At 49.0% G+C, this 19,934-nt stretch overlaps 9 protein-coding genes across 9 annotated transcripts; 5 read left to right on the forward strand and 4 right to left on the reverse strand.

The window, feature by feature from the left end:
• Nucleotides 1-1,569: 1,569 nt before the first annotated feature.
• On the forward strand, nucleotides 1,570-4,204 carry PHATRDRAFT_43196 (predicted protein; the record flags this gene model as incomplete). The annotated part of the gene is made up of 2 exons (XM_002176913.1): nucleotides 1,570-2,255; nucleotides 2,347-4,204. 2 exons carry the CDS (start codon nucleotides 1,570-1,572, stop codon nucleotides 3,425-3,427), a joined length of 1,767 nt encoding a protein of 588 aa, XP_002176949.1. The 3' UTR covers nucleotides 3,428-4,204.
• PHATRDRAFT_3281 (predicted protein) lies at nucleotides 4,189-5,631 on the reverse strand (the record flags this gene model as incomplete). The annotated part of the gene is made up of 3 exons (XM_002177453.1): nucleotides 4,189-4,554; nucleotides 4,849-5,321; nucleotides 5,409-5,631. Coding segments are annotated over 3 exons (1,062 nt in total), but the record flags the coding sequence as incomplete, so codon positions are not given.
• A 783-nt stretch (nucleotides 5,632-6,414) lies between these two features.
• On the forward strand, nucleotides 6,415-7,060 carry PHATRDRAFT_17909 (predicted protein; the record flags this gene model as incomplete). The annotated part of the gene is made up of 3 exons (XM_002176914.1): nucleotides 6,415-6,676; nucleotides 6,764-6,890; nucleotides 6,933-7,060. Coding segments are annotated over exons 1-3 (471 nt in total), but the record flags the coding sequence as incomplete, so codon positions are not given.
• A 1,123-nt stretch (nucleotides 7,061-8,183) lies between these two features.
• PHATRDRAFT_8860 (predicted protein) lies at nucleotides 8,184-9,994 on the reverse strand (the record flags this gene model as incomplete). The annotated part of the gene is made up of 3 exons (XM_002177454.1): nucleotides 8,223-8,965; nucleotides 9,056-9,548; nucleotides 9,626-9,943. Coding segments are annotated over 3 exons (1,554 nt in total), but the record flags the coding sequence as incomplete, so codon positions are not given.
• A 1,314-nt stretch (nucleotides 9,995-11,308) lies between these two features.
• PHATRDRAFT_32365 (predicted protein) lies at nucleotides 11,309-11,707 on the reverse strand (the record flags this gene model as incomplete). The annotated part of the gene is made up of 1 exon (XM_002177455.1): nucleotides 11,309-11,707. One exon carries the CDS (start codon nucleotides 11,705-11,707, stop codon nucleotides 11,309-11,311), a length of 399 nt encoding a protein of 132 aa, XP_002177491.1.
• Nucleotides 11,708-12,357: 650 nt separating this feature from the next.
• On the forward strand, nucleotides 12,358-13,563 carry PHATRDRAFT_17914 (predicted protein; the record flags this gene model as incomplete). Its single annotated transcript, XM_002176915.1, has 3 exons — nucleotides 12,358-12,760; nucleotides 12,821-13,185; nucleotides 13,308-13,563. Exons 1-3 carry the CDS (start codon nucleotides 12,455-12,457, stop codon nucleotides 13,561-13,563), a joined length of 927 nt encoding a protein of 308 aa, XP_002176951.1. The 5' UTR covers nucleotides 12,358-12,454.
• Nucleotides 13,564-15,076: 1,513 nt separating this feature from the next.
• On the forward strand, nucleotides 15,077-16,333 carry PHATRDRAFT_9355 (predicted protein; the record flags this gene model as incomplete). The annotated part of the gene is made up of 2 exons (XM_002176916.1): nucleotides 15,077-15,245; nucleotides 15,321-16,333. Coding segments are annotated over 2 exons (1,182 nt in total), but the record flags the coding sequence as incomplete, so codon positions are not given.
• A 387-nt stretch (nucleotides 16,334-16,720) lies between these two features.
• Nucleotides 16,721-18,839, forward strand: SLY1 (predicted protein; the record flags this gene model as incomplete). The annotated part of the gene is made up of 2 exons (XM_002176917.1): nucleotides 16,721-17,436; nucleotides 17,526-18,839. The coding sequence occupies exons 1-2, from the start codon at nucleotides 16,804-16,806 to the stop codon at nucleotides 18,837-18,839; spliced, it is 1,947 nt and encodes a 648-aa protein (XP_002176953.1). The 5' UTR covers nucleotides 16,721-16,803.
• Nucleotides 18,840-19,323: 484 nt separating this feature from the next.
• On the reverse strand, nucleotides 19,324-19,911 carry PHATRDRAFT_9223 (predicted protein; the record flags this gene model as incomplete). The annotated part of the gene is made up of 2 exons (XM_002177456.1): nucleotides 19,324-19,620; nucleotides 19,693-19,911. Coding segments are annotated over 2 exons (516 nt in total), but the record flags the coding sequence as incomplete, so codon positions are not given.
• Between the last annotated feature and the right edge of the window lie 23 nt (nucleotides 19,912-19,934).

Here is a 19,934-nt window from a genome sequence, read left to right on the forward strand (position 1 = left end):
CCACATGGGCATCTAGCAATGCTCCTTGTTGTACAGACTCGTCTAGTACGTGTGCCAAAGTCAACACGTGTTGATACGCCTTGGGAAGTGGTCCTCCTGTTGACAAGAGAAGGTCGGCTACCAAAGTGCAGTGGAGGTGTTCGGCGCCGCCGAGAAATGCCGTCTTATGAGTCCCGTGCTGTGCCATTAGAACAGACAGAATGGCGTGCAACAACTTGGGTCGATAGCTAGAGGATAAAGCTCCTGCATCACACAAGAGGGAACGAAGTTGCGAAACAGCCTTTCCGGAAGTCAAGCCTTCGGGCAACACGGCGGCCGTTCGTACAACAACACCTCCAGCAGGGCTTGAGGAGCTTGTCGAGGTATTCAACGAGGAGAGAGCTCGCCGCTGTGTAGTAGAGATACGGAGCTCGCGAATGCTGGACACAAAAGGTCGATTGGCTGCATCCACTAATGCCGTGTTTGAAGAGTACTGCCTCATGAAGGGTTCGATCGTCTCGAAGAGCAAGGTTGATTTCACTTTTTCCAAATAGCTATTGGGTTCGTCATCCGTGTCGACTGAGATTCGGTTTTCCCAGTCAGCTTCCCAAACCAACCGTTTGAGGAGCGAAGGAAGAGGTTTGAATATATCTGTGTGCTTCATTTCCCCCTGCTCGTCTCGTTCCGCCAAGGCGATCAAAACAGCGTTTGGTGTTTTATCCCCCAACTGCCGCAGCACAGTCCACAAAACGGGTCGTAACTCTGGCAGCGTCGTAGCATAGTTCCAGGAGGATTTTAAAAGCTCCAGAAGAGGCTCCTTTGACGTGGTTTTACGGATCTCGTCTTCGAGCTGCTTCATGAAAGTCTCCGAGATCCGTTTATGTACTTCGTGCTGCCCAACTCCCAAATGAGCAAGAAATTGAAGGACCGAGTCCGTATCCAAAGCCTCGCAATCTTCTCCATTCTCCACTTGGTATGAGGGAGTAGTACCGAAAGCCTGAGCCATCATTGTGTGTAAGGAATGGGACTGCTGAAAGCTAGTGATGGTCGCTGCCGGATCTGTCGAACGGACCAGGGCACGTCGGAGGTCACGTTTTCCCGCGGGCCCCACGGGAAATACCGGTGACTTATCCTTGGAGGATGCCATACGAAAACTGTAGTTGATGTAACTTGCTGTGCTGTGTAGTAAGGCACCTGCTACGATGGATACTGGAAATAAGGTCGATGCTGTTGGATCTGTGTCGTTTATGGGAACGTGCCGTGCCGTGCCGTGCGGTGTGGTTGTTATATGGGGCCCCGACTGCCGTATTCACGGTCACATCATACTTTTTGATCGGGGACAGTCCCGGACTTTTGTCAAACCCTCGAGAGTATTTGGTGGATAAAGTTTTATTCATCATAGGATAACGCACGTCCTAAGACATGTGTACGGGGAAATGTTTGTACCCGAAAAAATGACTTGGCGAGGCTTTGTCCATTGGCACTTTTTTCTTCAGTCGTTCCAATCTGCAAACCCCGGTGATAGTACTTTCGAAAAAACATGAAATGAGTCGTCCAGACATGATGTTTCACTTCTTTTGCTTGCTCTCGATGGCTTTGATTATGGCTAGGAGGTCTGTGGCAGCCCATATGCAGTGCGGAACTCATGATCCTTCATCTTTCGAGCTCAAGCTCGATCAGTTGCGCACTCACAATTTCAAGCATTCGGAGCGCGGACGCAAGCTCATTGCCGATTCATGTGAGGAGCTGTGTGTACAATGCGTTGACATCGACGTATACTTTCATCTATCAGCGATTCCCCAGACGAGCACTAGTGATTACATTCTACCTCAACCAATCGAAAGCGTTTCTCGCTTTGTGAGAGAGGACCCCACGCTGATTCGGGGCGATTTTTCGACGGTAGCAGAAATCTATAGTTTGATCGAGGACAACATGCGCGTCTTGAACGAGCGCTTTGCCGAATCTCCTTTCTCATTTACCTGGAGGAACTCCAATCCTATCAACCCCAGCGTATCTGCAGATCTTTCGTTCGCTCAGCTCGACATCAACAGCATTTTCAATGACGACAGTGTAGTGAAAGAGCTACATACCGGTGATTCCACCACACTAAACGTCTTTCTAACGTACGCACAATGTTCCGACGATGCCGATCCACGGACTGGACAAATCACGACAAACTGCGATATCCTGGGAGCTGCTGTATTTCCAAGCTACCAGCAGGCGAATCGCGATATTGACGGCGTGTACGTAAACTACAGTACACTCACCGGAGGAGGGTATGTAACAAGATTTGCCGGTCTGTATCTTTGCCCGGTATCCATACACTGACCGCGTTCTACCACTATACCGTTTCCTTCTCGACAACAGGTTTCCTCAAAATGACGAAGGCCTAACGTTGGTGCACGAGGTTGGACACTGGCTCGGACTGTACCACACCTTCCAAGAATCAGCAAGCGCCAGTGATCCTTGCTCGCCATCTAACGAGAACGACTTCGTGGCAGATACTCCGACGCAAGCGGGATCGTCCCAGTCTCTGTACGAGTGCTCATTGACTCACTACGAAGGTGAAAGCTTGCCGGACTCATGCCCCGACCTTGCCGGAAGCGACCCCGTGTTCAATTACATGAATTACGTCAGTGACGAAGCGTGCTGGCCTCCTGGTGTTGGTGAGTTTACGTGCGGACAGTACGAGCGTATGTACACGCAATGGCTACTGTATCGCCAGCACAACGAGACCTGCCAGTCGAACGAAATGGAGATTAAAATCGTGGTCGAGTTCAACCGGTTCTTTCAGCGCGAAAATGTCTTTTACCTCTTCAACGATGCAGATGAAGTCCTGCTCAACTCTACTCGAGACTTTGATAGCCTGCTGACAGGGATAGTGCAAGACCAGTTGCGTGTCGATTTTTGTGCACCTCGTGGAACGTATCGCCTGGTCTTTCTCGACACGCTTCAGGACGGTTTCGAGGAGGGGGGTGCCTATGAAGTCTATGTTGATGGGAGTCTTGTGGATCGAGTTGTGGGTGACTTTGGTAGATCTTCCGTCACTGAGTTTGGCCCTCCAGACGCCATAGACGCTCCGAGTCGTATTCCAAGTAGGGCGGAGGCAACCGCTCCAACAGTCTCTCCCGTATTTCTGTCACCAACGTTGATGCCAACAAATCTTCCATCTATTGCTCCCGTTCTTCTTTCCTCTGCAGCTCCAAGCACATCTCCAACAAAAAACCCGGGCGGAACAGTAACCGAAATTCCAATCGCTGGTGAGATAGGAGCGACATCAATACCAACTCTGACTTCACCACATGTCCCAAAAGTAGCAAGTATCACTTCAGTGCCGATTGGGTTGAGTCATACAGAACCTGAGCTCCCAAGCGGTGTCAGAAACAAATGGCATTTTTGCACTCTGGTACTCTCTGTGCTGGTGTTGATCCCCATTCCATATCTGTAGAAAAACCTAGTACCAACAGCAAGAACTCTCTTTTCAGTGCTCGTACCACGTCCTTTACGTATGAGGGAGAGGCATGCTTGCGGTGAAACTCGTCTCACAAGTCCTTTCGAGGCGTATTCCCGTTCCCCCCACTTGTGATGCTCTCGCGCGTCAAACATTTGATGTCGCGTAAGTCCGACGCTGCAACGTGATTGCACAATAGCCTGAATCATACTAGCCCAGTATATTGCCTGTCCTGGAGTGGTCGGATGAACGAAGCAAGATCTCAGAAAAATTTTACATATGAAATGTATGTCGATGGAAGTCTTGTGGATCGAGTTGTGGGAGACTTTGGCGATACAACCTTCACTAAGTTTGGCCCTCAGGGTGAGACGGAGACCTTGACTTCATGCCATCTACGGCTGCTATTGCAGGAACATCAAGCCCATTTTGTACCCCTTCAAGTGCCCCACTTGCTTTTGATGTATCTAGCCCTACTGGCGGGGTAGTTGCCTCAACGTCGCCAGTGTTGACCCTGGCGCTGGCCAGCAATGTGAGAGAATTGGGTTTTACACACACTTTGGCCACCGGGGTAATCGGGCTGGCCATCACTTTATTGTGGTAGCCCCATGCTTGCATGATTTATCCGAGAGCAGAATTTGAGGCATCTCATCGACTTACAGAAAATTTCCATTCGAATTCAATGCAAAAACGATACTTTAAACTAGCAGACCTCCTTGTACAACGAGAAGCCGTTCCCATGATCGTCTTTTCGAAATGTGTTCCCATTCGTCTCTGCTGATGCTCCAAATCCTATACCTAACCGTAGCCGCGTACTTCCGCGCGCCCTGCCATGCCTCTGCCACGGGTTTATCGTCAAGGTCCAGCTGAATATCGTATTCAGCGGGAGCCAGGCAGCGAATTTCATGGAGTAACCTGGCCTTTATGTTTGAAAGCAGCGCAAGACCACCAATCAGACGAATCGTCTTATACAGAGCTGGCTGGTAGGATTCTGGACACGCTCCAATGGATTGCACAATCGCCTGCGGAAGACTGGCCCAGTCAAGTGGCAGTCCCAAATCGGAGGGACGAAAGAAGGCTTCGGGGAAGGTAAAGCGTTCCACACTTACGTTCAAAATTTGTTCTTCCTCTTCCTGATCTCTTCGTTGTCGTTCTTCCTCTTTCCGTTGGCGTAGTAAGCGCTGTCGTCTATCTTCGGGACTCTCATCCTCAGAATCTTCCGCATCGTCGTTGTCGCCGCTGTCGTCTTCGTTGTTGGTTTGGCCAAATATTTCATCCTTGCCGACACTTTCGTCATCGAAAAATTCATCCTTGGCCGCCAGCGTTTTGATTTGTTCTACTTCTTGTTCTGGTTGTTGTAGCTGCAAGGCGGCGGGCAACTGGACTCGTCCTTGTGTGGTTTTTTGGAAATCCGGTAAAACAAACTCTCGATCGTAGGGTCGCTGCCCGGCAGGGAGACGTCGTGCCAAAGCTATTTCGGTATGAAAATCGAGGGAGACGTAGGCCGTCCGCTCCCAAACATCGCGTACAATGAATTCCTGCTCCATCAAGTTCCATTGTCGATAGGAGCAAAAGTGTTTCCAAGCATTGATCAGATGCCGACCGCCAATTGGGACTCGCCGGATGGCTCGTGAGTCCAGTACCTGTTGTCGGTGAGTCGGAACAATGTGTGTGGCGCTCCAGCCGAGATCAACGACGCAGCAGGTATCGTAATCGTTGGAGACATTCTGAGCCGCGGCGACGGCGGATACGCAGAGTCCGACGTGCGCGAAGCCCAGGTCTTCCAGCCAAGTCTGTACGATGAGATCCAGCATGATCCGAGGCGTGTGCGGGGCCAAAGCTAGCAGGACTGCACACGTTGCGGCGGGAATCTCGGGAGTGTCCGGATCGGCGGCTCTGGCTCGGGCGGCGATTTTCCAACCAAACGCCTGAGCTGTTTCGGTATGCGTTGGTACCGATACGTGCAAAAGATCCAAGAGACGCTTCCAGACTTGCACCTGATTGCCGAGATTAACAACGACACCGCGTTCGGTCGAGTGAGTGACACCAATGAGCTGACTGGGATTCTGAACGGTGGATAACTGATCACCGACTAGAACAGTCCACTGTTGCGGTAGGCGCGCCGTTTTGTTGGGAATCAAGGACGGCAATGTGTCCGTCGACCAACCGTACTTCAACGTGTCTCCACCATTGTCGATGATCAAAATGCGTGTCGGTGCGGGTGTTGATGTTGTGGTAGATAGTTTCTGGGGAGAAACGTTCTTTACCACTTTGACCTTGCGTACCGCAGAGTCGGCCCCCACTCGCTTCTTTTTCTTCGTTATAGTTGTATCTGTCGTAGGATCGGATGTCACCGCAGACTTTGGTCGTTTCCGTTTCTTCGCGACGCCGGCATCGCGTACCGAGGAAACGTTGGGATCGGGAACGGGAGCAGCCTCGGTAGCTTGCGTTGTCCTTTCGGCCTGGATGGTGCTGTTGCTGGTGTTATTATTGGCAACCATGATCGACACCAAGCCTCAACAAGGAAACACAACAAGAGACAATCACTGGATTGTTGTAGCTTTGAGTGTCTGTATGGTAGTGTTGTTTACGGTAGGTGTCGGCAGGATCCGGTTCCGGTTCCTCTCCCATTCCTTCCTTGTCGTTTGTAAATGTCACGTCCCCACAGTCAGCCAGCGTGCAGCGAGTAGCGAATAGGTAGTGGTGTCGATAAATGGACGCCTGCGACAACGACACGAAATTGTGTCGTCTACGACTATGTTCGAATGTCCATTATTAACACTAGCGTGAAAAAAGTATGTGCAAACATAGGATTCCAATTGTGGACGGTCTACTGTTCGACATTCACAGAAATGGTCCACACCGACACAGCCTTGCCCCCCCCTGCACGAGACAACCAACCCTTCGGCACAGGACATTGGAGTGGAGTCGATCGGATCATAGGATCCTCATGCACAGTCAATCCATTCATTTCGGACTGGTACATACGCACAGAGACAGATAGACACACATACGCACACGCTACGTACCGTGATGAGCAGCGTGTACGCCACCGAGCCCGCAACGTCGGGTCGGGTGATTTTCGAAACGACACACGGGCCTTTGGAGATTCAGCTGTGGTGCAACGAATGTCCCGAAACGACGAGATTCTTTCTGCAGCTCTGCATCGACGGATTTTTCGATGACATGCTTTTTCACCGTATCGTACCCGGGTTTCTCATCCAAACGGGTGCCATGCGACAGTCGGAAGTCGCCAGTCACCGCAACAACAAAGTCGACAGCAACAGTCAGCAAATCAACGATTCTTCGAGGGACGACAGGAAAGCCTACCGACAGGCTGTCCACGCCGACTACGCATTGGAACGCCGTAAATACGAATTGCATTCACGGTTGCGATTCAATCATCGGGGACAAGTCGCTATGGCTTTGAATCTAGATGACGATCACGACCGGAACAATGGTGGTAGTGCAAGTGCCAGTGCTACCGCGGTGGAGTCTGTCGAAGACTTGCAGCCGCAGTTCTTTGTAACGCTCGACGAAGCGCCTTATTTGGACGGCAAACACGTATTGTTCGGGACCATATCGGGTCCTACCATTTTCAACGCCATTCGTATCGGTGGTGTGGAAGTGGACGATCAGCTAAACGCATCCCAACCGGTGGATCTCGAACACGCACCGCGGGTCCGAACGGTCAAAATTGTGGACAATCCCGTGCACGTCACCTTGCGTCCGTCGACGGAGACTGCCACCGTCGTTCCCTGGCGTTCAGCACCAGTCCACGAAGGCAATCAACAACACCAACGGAAAAAGAAGAAACGTAAAGGCAAGCTAGACATTAATGTTCTATCGTTTGGGGACGAAATGGAAGACGGGAATACCCGGCTTTCTCAACGGGATACAACGAGTCGCCACGATGCTCCCAAGGTCGAATTGATGGTCGCCGGCCAGGATTCTGCAACGGACCATACGCCGCCCGAAACCCATGATATGCAATCAACGCAAAACCAGCCTCGTCTGGAGACTGACAACGGGGAACAATTGAAGCAGACTTTGAAGTACCGACCAAGTGCCGAATCCTTCGGTAAGGCAGTCAAGGACCAATCCATCAATTCTCCAAAATCCGAACAGCTTGCGCCAATCTCGAAAGCGAGCCATCTTGATAGCACAGACGCAAAGGTAGCCAAGAGTGCCGTGGAAGCACGTCGGGCCAAATACACCAAAGGACGCTTGGGTAAACGTCAGCGTGAAGAGGATACCATGAACAAACTATTGTCGTTTCAAAGCAAGGTCAAGGAACAGGTTTTGGGAAGTAGGAAGGCAGCCATGGAAGGGTTGGAGGATTCCTTAGCATCACGCATGGCTCGTAGGGCGGCACAAGTCGAGGATGCTGACGATGCGAATGACCAGACACCGTCCTATCACGGACAAGTGCTGGAAGACGACGGCGAAGATCGAGATATCGACGGTTCCTGGTTGGCGACGAGGTTTAAATGCCGTCGACACATGGACCAAAAATCCAAGGATGGAAAAGAATTGGCCGGAGATGGCCGCGCCGTGGATGATTATGAAGTTATTGACGAAAAGGTCAACGGTCATCATAGTGGTGATCATAATACTCGGAAGAGTCATAGTCGGCGCCGGCATAGACGGGAAACAGAAAGAGAAAAGCGTCGCTAATGTAATTTAAAACGTGTTTCTAAGGCGTCCGCTGTCGTTGGTCAATTGTCTAATCCTTGTAATATGAAAATGCAATAGGTCAAAAAGTGAACCAGGCTTTCTTTTTCGTTGTTTTCCGCTTGTGGGCGGTGATTTCTTCCGAAAGATGCTTTATGTCGCTAGAAATCTTGTCGTTATTTACTTCGGAGATTTCAAAGTCACTGACCACCCTCAAAAAGTCTTCCATCATGTTCATGTTGCCCAGGATGTCAACATGATCGGAGCTCGAAGGGCCACCACGCATAGGATCATCAACACAGAAACCCGGACTGTGATGGTATTCTCTAGTATGCACGGCTGTCTGCGATGGGTTCAGGCCAGTCTCTCTTCGCTTCCACAAGTCTACGCAAACATACCCAAGCGAGATAAGTGGTACAGATCCATCCCCGTCACTGTAACGAATCCCGTGGGTTACATTGCGCTCTGCATCGTTTACAGTCGGATCCAGAACGACCGGTGGCTCCTGAAGATCTTGTCCTGGGCCTGCTTCATCTTTCGCCTCCTCGCGATTTCCCTGGTAGTAGTACGCGCGTTCCGTTGCAACCCCCACACCGTACATGCAATATATCTTCATGTTTGGTGCGTAAGGCAGTGGAGTTCGCGTTGGGTCGTGCCACGTTCTGGACGACGGTTTTTCGTCGTCACCGTACACAGACACCATTTTGGGGTTGGCAACTTCGTGCCCGCGTGCGGCACCGAATCCAATGAGAAAGTCGGCGACATCTTCGGCCGTGTGCGATTTATATGATACAAAGTCTTCTGCGAAGTCTTTGAGAGATGAATCTATGTCGATCGTTGCATTCATTTCGGATTTGGCGTTCTCTTTTGCATCTGTCATAACCATTAATGGAGACAACCCTTCCTCTGGACACATTGGGTCCTCCGCAGAACGTTTCAGGCACATGTCGGCACCACTACCCCAGATTGAATTTCCCCCTAATGGAAGCATTGTCCATAGCGATCCCCATGTCGTCCATAAATCTCGGCGCTGTCGTCGTCCGAAGAACTGTTCCAGCATACTGCCCATTGTTCCCATGAGGATGGTGTCACTCATTTCTCCGGACAACAAGGCTGTTGCCGCTTTCACAACGCCCAGATGGGAACCGGCAATATTGACGTAAGCGTGAATATGCTCGTCAACCCAGTGTTTGCCTCCCCCACCTCCGCCCTTCGATGCACTCGTCGTCACCCATTTAAAGAAATAGTGGACTAACATTCCCCCCATGGAATGCGAGGTTAAAACAATCTTCTTCCCGGTAGTTTTGTGCATGGCTTCAATTGTGTGCCGTAGTTTAGTAAGGTATCCGTCGCGCTTTTCGAGTAAAGGAAACGCCAGGCGCCAGTCATACGGTTCCATCGTCATTTCGGATGGAGAATATCCCAAATCGGCCAAATTTTCAATGATCTGAAGCATCGCAAGAGAAAACGTCGGTATTGTGAGGTCGATAAGATTCAAGCTTGAGAAGCATTTGACTCTGTAACTAAGAGCATGTGACTTGCCTTTCCGAAAACCCAATAGTTTGCCATGAAGTAGTCCGCCGCTTCAAAGCCTTGGGCAGCTCGTAGCCGAATGTCAGCTGGATCGACACCGGTCTTTAGACTCAACATCATATGCTCCTTCCAGCATTCCCGGTCAGTCAGAAAACTCCTTGCTCCACCAATAGCAGCCCAAAGGCGCTGTCGAAAATGACTGCGCGCACACTCTTTCCCGCCCCAAACCTCAAGACCCGATGTGACAAAGCCGGGCATCATGACCACAGGATAGTTTGCTTTTGCGCCTTTTTGAGCCAGCTGAAAACCTGGTCGCTTCGTTTCTTGTGTCAGATACGACAGAGGAATAGACTGATTCAAGCGACTCCAACCCTGTTCGAATTGTGCGAGATAGGATGGAGGGATTGATTCGTTCAGTCGATTCCAACCTTGTTCCAGTTGGGGAAGTACTTTCTGCGCCACGGCCTCGTCTAGTCGAAACCGAGGATCCAGGACACCGAAACGTTTCAGGGCGAGTACCACAAGAAATTCGAGCAACCACAGTGCCAAGGCGCAGCCAATCAAGTATCCAACGGTTGATCTGGTAGATTGTTTCCTACTGCGGCGACGACGGCGGCGACAGAGGAATCCACGGGTCGACACCATCTCATCGTCATCCGAAGAAGATCCTTCCTCCGAAGATGAGTCCTCCTGTTTGAGACTCGACGATTTGGATCCCATTTTCGACGCTCGTGACGCTTGCTGATGATTGCTAGTCGTGTTTCTTTTGGCGTGGCGAGTTTTGTGTTTCGACATGTTGTTGCAGCTTGGGTCCAGGAAGACGACAGAATTATATTTCTTCCACAGTCAAGCCAGAGCTCGTGGGGAGCGGATTCTGATACCAGTAGATTTTTGGAAGCAACTAGCCGAGACGGTAACCAAGTTCTCGTGCAGCAAGCTAGTGTAATTGTGTCACGCTCGAATGCAGGGATTTGATCGATGCGAACTCGGATCGGTGCATTCCACCAATTGTATGCGGTCTGCTGTTAGCGTTACGGAATCTCGTATTGGTGTTGCGCAGAGTTCCTCCTCGAAGGTCTTTCGCCGCTACGTTCTCATCTATTCGATTATCGCTTCGAAGATTTACTCCAACAGTACGTTCTCGAAGGAAGCGATTCGATATCGACAAAAAGGCCAGACCGTCTGAAACGAATGACCCTACCCCACCAAACCTACCTTCGGTAGCCTGCGAGGCACCGTGTCACAGTCACTACCATCAAACCAGCAGTTCGCTGTGGGAAACTAGCAATCGTCGGCTCACGATGGATACTAAAAAGCTCAGAAAAGACTATCAGCCAAGTGAAGATGTTCGCTTGGAAATTACAAGGAAACCATCGTTTTGCTGTGAAAGGTTTTCGATTAAAGTTAATAGTTAGTTTTCTCATTTTATTTTCTTGCTGTCACAATACGCTTTGTACGGAACGCGTAAACCTATAGCTAGCCATGGCATAGAAAACGAAAATTCAGTTCAGGCCGAACAAAGGCAGACACATAAGGCTATTGTAAAGTAACGGATTTTTCTTATAATGTGGGAAAGCATAGCGATAAAGGTAATATTCAAAAAAGCAAGAGCGGGAGAGGGTTATAGACGTGTTGAAAACACGACAAATTCAACCTAAGGCTTGGCACGTCAGTTCAGCTGGCCGTACGGCGCATCGACAGGACTTTGCTGTGTCGAATAAGCTCATCTTCAGCTTCTGCTGTATCCACGAACTGACCCCAGGTATCATTGTGGTCGACTATTGCCGGAACGGATGACTCTGAATATCGGGATAGTCGTGTGAGGTGTTTGACGTTGGTGTTTCTGCTCTCCTTTTCCGATGTCTCCACAGCGGCTATTTCTCGGTGGCGCCGGCTGGACCAGGATGGAGAGCTGGCGGTAGATGAGGCTGAAGACGACTGAGGCGTTTGACGTTCTCCTCGTGGAAACATCCATTGGGTGAGGGTTGACAGAGAATCATTGACCGTAAGTGATGCCTCGGAGGGCGCGGACTTGCTCCCCAAATTTAACACGCCTACCTGTCGGCGATACATGGTTGTACTGCGGCTAAGGATCCTCGGCATTGTACGTGAAAGGTAGAATAGTGTGAACACTGTGTCTTCGACAGCGGCCACTTTTCGCAGATGGATGCGTATAGCAGGTATAGTCGACCCTTCTTGTGGCAACATGCGTAACCACGCGACCCATCAAAAGCCAAGTGTGCGTATGATGTGGAACAATTTGCTTTCCAATGAGAATTGAACCTGAAAGTGAACACGTAAGTTCAATCACAATGGATAAGGGTCATTGCAAATTGTAAATAGGATTGGTTCACGTCAGTGAAAGATGATGTCGTCACATATGTTAGTACCATATGAGATATTCGTCAGCCAATCCAAAGTCATTGATCCGGTCGAAGTGCTCGAAAATACAATTTCTGACTCACTTTGACGAAGATCTGACAGATGTTTGTGTTTTTATTTAATCATTTTTGGAAACATAAATTATCAATGCACAAGAATGAATCTTGGAGTGGCTGTCGAATAGCAAATACGACATATCATTATTGATTCTAGTTTCCGGGTTAATTTCATTTCGAACGTGTCGTTCAGATGTCGAAGGAAAAGGCTTACAAGACGCCCTTTTCTTTGGCTATCAAAAGCGTTCGGCATCTGCTTCACGGCAATCGACTGCTGTCTCCAACTAACTAATGTAATATATAGAGCGGCAACTAAATTTCACTCTCATTTGACTTGACATTGTTAACGCTGATTCTATCTGGAGTGCAGCAAGGCCAAACGATGCCTTCTCAGTCACTAAGTCCGCTCATTGCGGGTTTCACTGGTGGTGTAGTTAGCACAACGCTCCTACTTCCGCTGGATGTCATCAAAGTCCGGCTGCAAGTGAACGAATCCCCTGCTTCACCAGTCGGTTCAGATCAGAAACATGGTCGTAAGCGGCGTTTGGGAGCTACTCGTGTGATGCAAGGCATTGTGAAACACGAAGGGTTTCGCGGATTGTGGGTCGGCTGGACACCGGCTGTGATTGGATCCGCTGTGTCGTGGGGAGGATATTTCTTCTTTTACGAAAGCTTCAAAAAGCAGCTTGTTGAACACAAGAATCGCCAAACTTCGAGTGGTGGTAGTTCCAATAGCGCTACTATACAGTCCGCAAGCGACGTATTGAGTTCACTCGATAATTTTGCCCTGGCCTGTACAGCTGGTGGCGTCATGGTTTTAATGACGAATCCGATCTGGTTGATCAAGATCCGCATGCAACTCCAAATGAAGAGAGCAAGCGAACTGCTCAATATCAAGCCGTATCGAAATATTGGTGATGCAGTAGCTACTATTGTGAGAGAGGAAGGTCCACTGGCTCTTTATAAGGGTGTCGGACCAGCTTTGTTATTAACGTCCCACGGAGGAGTTCAATTTGTGGTATATGAATACTTGAAGAAGCACTTTCGCTTCCAACGGATAAACCGGGAAGAAACAGGAAGAGCAACGCAAGGCATTACGAAAAGACTACAAAAGTCAGCTGGATACCTGGCAATGGGGGCTGTCGCAAAAATGTAAGTATATCTGGATTTAGCAGATTCTTGAAAGCTTCGATTCCTGTCTCACCGTCAGTTCCAAATGCCGATAGTGCGGCAAGCACAGTGACGTATCCGTTACAAACGATCAAGGCACGTATGCAGCAAAGGTCGGATGCGTTGGAATTCACCGCTGACGGCGAGGTTCGGGCAGTCAGACGCGACTACAGAGGCCTGTTCTCAACGATAAAGCGCGTGTTCAGACAAGAAGGCTTTGTTGGATTTTTCAAAGGTTGCATTCCCAATGCCATTCGAGTTGCCCCTGGTGCGGCTATCACATTTGTGGTTTATGAAGCGCTTATGGATTATCTCGATTAGATATCATTCCCAATGCCGCTCAAATGCCATAGGAGCGGTTATCATATTTGTGGTTTGTGAAGCACTAATGGATTATTTCGATTAGGGATGGCGAGGTTCGGACAGTAGAACGCAACTACGAAGGCCTTTTCACAACGATAAAGCGCGTATTCAGACAAGAAGGTTTTGTTGGATTTTGCAAAGGTTGCAATTTTGACACCATTCGAGTTGCCCTTGGAGCGGCAATCACATTGTTGGTTTATCAAACGCCTATAGGTAGATTATCTCGATTACAGGTTTAGCTGCAATCGAATTATGCAAGCAAGGAGGCTGGCCTTTCAGGTTAAATGGAAGCTGCAGAATGCGAAATCGTGAACCTTTTCGTTTCTAGATAAAGCTAAGGATAGCAAAGAGCTGCTCCGGCGCTAGACGAGATCAGGGCTTCCATTCCTTAGCGAGCATGGATCGCAAGGATAGGTTGTGAGTACGAATCGCTCTTTTTGCGATTTAAATCTATTTTGAGTTTAAGCCCAAACTTGTGGCAGTCTTATCATTTTGAAATTGTATCATTCGTTTTACACGAAGAGAGGCCAGGCCGATGCCGGAAGAGGGTAATGGAATTATCGGAACATAGCCAGACTTCGTACAAATGCAAAACAGAAATGAAGCCAAATCCACCCAACCAAGCTGATTGTAACGAACCAAACGGTAAACCTCAAGCCCATCACATCAACTGTATTTTACCGCTAGTCGGTACGGATATAGAGCCTTGTCTCTTCCAAAAGAATTAATCTAGTTAGTGAGGTGGAGGATTGTAAACCCGCAAATTTTCACAATAGTTGAGAAAGATACCGGCTTTTCGTTCCAGTCGAACGTCCTTGTTGGCGTGTAAATCACAATGGCAAATTCCGGTTTGAATGGAACCGTGGCCAACGCCAATTCCAAAGGACAGCCTTTGGAGAACACTCCTTTACTCCTACCTTGCCCTGTTGATGCTGATGATGGATCGGCGGATGAAGTAAGCAGCGAGCGAACGTCAGATTCACAGGAGCTTTGGCAGGAGCTGGAACAGCCGTGGCCTTCGACGTTCGAAAGATCGATCGCTTTGTTGGCCAGTCCAGTTATTAGACCAACTCAAGTGGAACTTTATACGAAAAGTCCAAAGCCTGGATCAACCCTGCTCGCTCTAGACAGGCGGCAGAATTTGAATCGCGGTTTTTACACCCCTGATCATGGTGTAGTTCCACCTACTAGGCATCACAGTGATCGCGACGGAGAATTCCTCAAAGGTGTAGCAAAAGTAAAAAGCCTAGACTTTTCTCTGAGTGCAAAGGAGATTTTGGGTGCTCGTACCGGCCAACAACTAAAGCAACAACGTAAGGCTCAACAAGCACGAGACTATCGTGCTAAGCTTCTTCAGAACAAAGAAGAGGAAGATGGAGTAATGAGTCCTGGCTATTCCCGGGAGAAGGCCTCGATGCGGTTTCGAAAAGAGCAGAGAAAGGTCGAAGAAGCGAGCATTGAAGAAAAATCGTCTTTTTTACAAGCTGCTTTCAATCTCGCGAACATTTTAATGGGTGTGGGTCTCCTTGGACTTCCCTTTGTTTTTCGTAGTGCTGGGTGGTTCGGTGGTTTTGTTTGTCTCTGTATTTTTGGTCTTATTACATGGAGGACTTCTATTTTAATTGGGCGGGAGCTCAACGGTGATCCTCGTCCAGGCAATTGCTTTTTCGACTCTCCTTTCAAGTCTCCGCTGCAACCTGGTTCTGTTCCCGAAGCACGCATGTTCCCTCCGATTAGCTCGTTTCCTGATATTGCACGCGCCGCCTTCGGCGACACCGGATGCTTGATACTCTCCGTCATTTTATACTTCGAGCTCTTTTCCTGCGTTTGCATTTTCTTTGTAACGATCGGAGACCATTTACATCAATTGTTCCCAATGATTTCGGTATCGAACCACATGATTATGGTTGCTGTCGTGTCAATTGTTCCTACCATTGTTCTTCGAACGCCGACCCTTCTCTCATACTTGAGCATGATTGGTACTTTCGCTACAATTGCTGTTGTCTTTTCTGTTGTTGCTGCATCTATCATTGAGGGCGACATCTCGGAAGATGTCGCTGAGAAGAAAGGTGTGGAAATGGAAGGAGGATACCACGGAGATTTCCGTCCAGAAGGTCTCGCGCTTGCGCTTGGATTGGTGGCGTATTGCTTCAGTGGCCATGCCATTGTCCCTTCTATATACTCATCCATGGAAAAACCTCAGCAGTTTGAACAAATGGTTACGCTCACTTTCAGCGTAGTGGTTGGATGCTGTCTTGCCGTGGCCATTGCAGGCTACTACATGTTTGGAGACATGGTGGAGGACCAGGTTACTTTATCGTTGGAGGAGAATTCCAAGGCCGAGCGTGCAATGAAAGCCCTTACCTGGCTTATGGTGTCTACAGCTTTTTCGAAAGTAACTCTGACCATGTTCCCATTAGCGCTTGGCATTGAAGAGATTGTGGCGCCGTTTTTGACGAGTCAACGCTTGGTAGATGCTGCTTCGGCCACAATCAAGTTGGTGATGACTGTCCTGGCACTATGCGTTTCAATTTTTGTGCCGTCCTTCAGTCTGTTATGCTCACTAGTTGGTATGATTTGCACTATGTCTGTGAGTGTTATATTCCCTGCAGCGGCGCACCTCAAAATGTTCGGGCCTAGACTCTCAATGTGGGAAAAATTGACAGACTGGTTTTTTGTCGCCGTCGGCCTGGTAATGGCGGTAGTCGGGACAGTCGCCACAATTTAGGAGGCTAGCAGCAACCTGTCTACTTTGTCATGTTTCGTCTCTGTTCTGTACACAAGTAAAAGTTTTGCGTTTGCAAACCTTGTTTTACGCAACAAAAATACTATCACATGTTGTACAAGTTGTTTTTGCAAGTAACTGTGGTGCAAATTGAAGGCCTCTCTAGCTAGAGTAGCTGTAACTGTATAACAGAAAGCAATGACCGTCAACGACAAGCACAAAAGGACTCCCGTCGCATACGATCCTATATTTATCAAAAGACATATTTTGGGATATGAAATCTCTTATCTGACATTGCATGTCTGCAAATACTGCTATATTTCGATTACGCTGGCGATGGTCAATGGGGTTGTCGGTACACAAGGCGGCAAGGTCATAAAGCATTTGGGATCGCTCTGAGTAGAGAACAAGTCTCCGTGTTTTACGGATCTTTGAAATACAAAGCAAGCAGCTTTTAGAAGTGACCAAGAGCTATGAAGGACTCCTCTCTAAAATCCGCGCAGTTGGCGGCGGTACACCGGATGCTCGCCTTTAACGAAGTGGACGGGACGGCGTACGAAAATGAGTACGCGCTGCCGCCCGCTGGAAGCAGCCACAATCAGTGGAAGATTCTAATTTACGATGCAGCTTGCCAAGCAATCATTTCTCCGATTCTTTCGGTTCAGCAGCTACGACGACGGGGGGTGACCTTGCACTTGTTGTTGAATAGTGAGCGTGAGCCCATCCCCGATGTACCGGTCATTTACTTTTGTCGACCGACCAAGCAAAATTTGGCAATCATTGCGCAGGACTGTGCCAAGGGTCTCTACGGGCGCGCGCATTTAAATTTCGTAACGAAGCTTGATCGATCACTGATGGAGGAATTTGCCAAGCTTGTTGTACAGACAGGATCGTTAGAGTCGATTGCTTCCGTGCATGACCAGTATCTGGACTATGTTTGTATGGAAAAACGACTATTTAGCTTGCACAAAGTCAATTCGTATGTCACTTACAATAGTTCCGGAACAACTGAGGAAATGATGGAACAGGCAATGACGGATATTGCGTACGGCTTGTTTTCGGTAGTAGCTACGCTGGGACAGATTCCAGTGATTCGTTGTCCCCGGGTAAGTGCAGGCTTGTGAGGAGCTGGTGACCACAGGAAGCAAGTTGTTATGACTTTCGTTGATTTGGTGCTCACACGTGTTTTGAATAGGGGGGTGCTCCGGAAATGGTGGCCCGTCAATTGAATCGAATGATAGCTGAGCATCCAACACTGCTCAGGAATAAATCTTCTCTGACGAGACCACTTCTTGTTATTTTGGATCGGAATGCTGATTTGATCACTCCGGTTCAGCATACCAGTACGTACCAGGCGTTAATCGATGATCTTCTTCGTCATAAGGCGAACCGCGTGGAATTTGAAGTTGTTCAAGATCCGGATGCCAAACGTCCGAAAACAATTCTCAAGAGGTTTGATTTGGATCCAGACGAGGACGCATTTTATTCCGCACATAAGTTCCAGCCCTTTCCAGAAGCCATCGAAAGCAACGGCACGGAGCTTCAGGAAGTCACCACGAGAGAACAAGCTATACGCTCTAAAGCGGGAGGAAGTGATGCTCGCAACGACCCCATGGCTTCAGGTGCAACCGATTTAGCGAATGCTGTGGATTCATTACCTGCTCTCTTAGATCGTAAAAAACAGCTAGAAGTACACACGAGTATCCTACAAGCAGTCATGAATGAAGTAGCCACACGAGACGTTCCTCAGTTCTACGAACTCGAGTCGTCTTTGGCAACTGGGGCGTACAGGAACGACTTGGCTAAAGCGAAAAAGGAGGTTTTGGCCCTCGTGAGTGATGAAACCAAGGGAAATATTGACGACAAGATCCGCTTAGTGATGGTGTACACTTTAACAACGGCTGCTAAAACTGCCGACTTGGAAGAAGTGAAAGTGACTTTGCAACAAGTTGGCGATATTTTGGGAGCGGAGGACAAAACGGCGTCAACTCGTCTCGCCTCGGGAATCAAAGCTTTACAGTATCTCAAGCAGCTCCGGTCTATGCATATGATTCCTTCTGCTACTGATATGTTGCAAGAGTTGCAAACGCCATCGTCTGCCAGTGAATCGTCCAGCACCATGCTGAGCAGCCTCATGGCCAAAGCTACAACGCAAGCTACTGGTTTATTGGCGAAGGCTACGGATCGTGTGGCCTCCATGTTGGGTAAAATCCACAAGCACCACGCCACAGTGGTAGTCGAAAATTTGTGCGAAATGGCACAGGGTAGCGAGGATGAAACTTATCTATATTTGGACCCTAAGGTCAAGGGAGACGTTGATATACACAAGCTACGTGGCATGAATCGAGCAGCAATTCGCAACGTAATTTGTTTTGTCATAGGCGGCGGCTCGTATGGAGAGTACCAGAATTTGCAAATGCTGGCCAATGATCGTCTACAGATTGGGTACGGCAGCACGGAGCTTTTGGACGCCGGATCCTTTTTGGCGCAATTGGGACAATTAGGATAGGGCAAGGCTATGGTACACGAAACTAGGATGAGCAAAAAATAATCCCTTTGCGTTATTGCAAGGTTTACTTATTGTGGCTAATTATTCAATTCCAAATACCTCGATTTGAAGGCACCAAAAAAAGCGTGTCGATGAGGGAACACGAACTCGGTAAAGTGCATACACACGAGCGATAGCATCTTTATTCGGTCGCCGAGTGCGAGCTATTGGTAGGGCACAACCTGGACGTTGCTGAGAGCTGTGATGTCGTCTCATCGGCCTTTCTTGCGGCAGCTGTCACTGATATTCCTTTCATTGCATTCCATTGATCTGCTACACCATACTTCGTGTTACCGTCAGTGTGCTTACGACGGCCGCCATCAATGATCATTCTTGCATTGTCGTAGGGCAAAGGGTCAGTGTTGTCGACATTGCACGATCCTTCCCAAGCTTGCACCGTGAGAATTAGCCTTTCCCGAGTTTCCTCCCGTGCACGGTGTATTGCATCCACAAAGACGGCCCGAGGCACGAGCTGCGAGCCCAGATTTCGTTTGTACTCCATCTCCATACCTAAATCCCAAAGTGTGAATCCGAGCTGGCATAGCAAATGTCCGAGAGCCGCCAACTGGACAGAACCCGCAGAATCTTGCGCGGAAAACCCGGTGAGCGAAGTATAGACACTACCTACCGTGTATCCCAATTCCCCGCCAACCAATTGGCGATCGTTGTTCCAAATTTCGACCGAGTACAAATGAATTGTACACGTCTTTCCCGTGCTCTCCAGGGGCGAAGCGTGCTGGTGCTCTCCATCGGAATGAATGATCGGCACGCGCATGCCGTGCCCGTTGTTCGCAATTGTGATAAAGGCTTGGACTAAAGATGGATACAACCAACACTGCGGCCCGTGTTGTGCTCGACATCCTTCCACGACCTCCTCGAACGCTTGATTGAATGAAATGGTAAAGCCTTTGGCCTTCTTCCGAGTGGACTTGGAAACGTGTAACCGATCAGGCAACGTGACAACACAACGGTGCTCGTGTAATTTGGGCAAAAGGACTCCTTCCGTGGCGATTGGTAAAAATCCTTCGACCATGAGTTGTGCTACCAGACGGGGAT

This window comes from Phaeodactylum tricornutum, chromosome 1, assembly GCF_000150955.2.
Source record: "Phaeodactylum tricornutum CCAP 1055/1 chromosome 1, whole genome shotgun sequence".
In the NCBI taxonomy this organism is placed as follows: Eukaryota; Bacillariophyta; class Bacillariophyceae; order Surirellales; family Neidiaceae; genus Phaeodactylum; species Phaeodactylum tricornutum.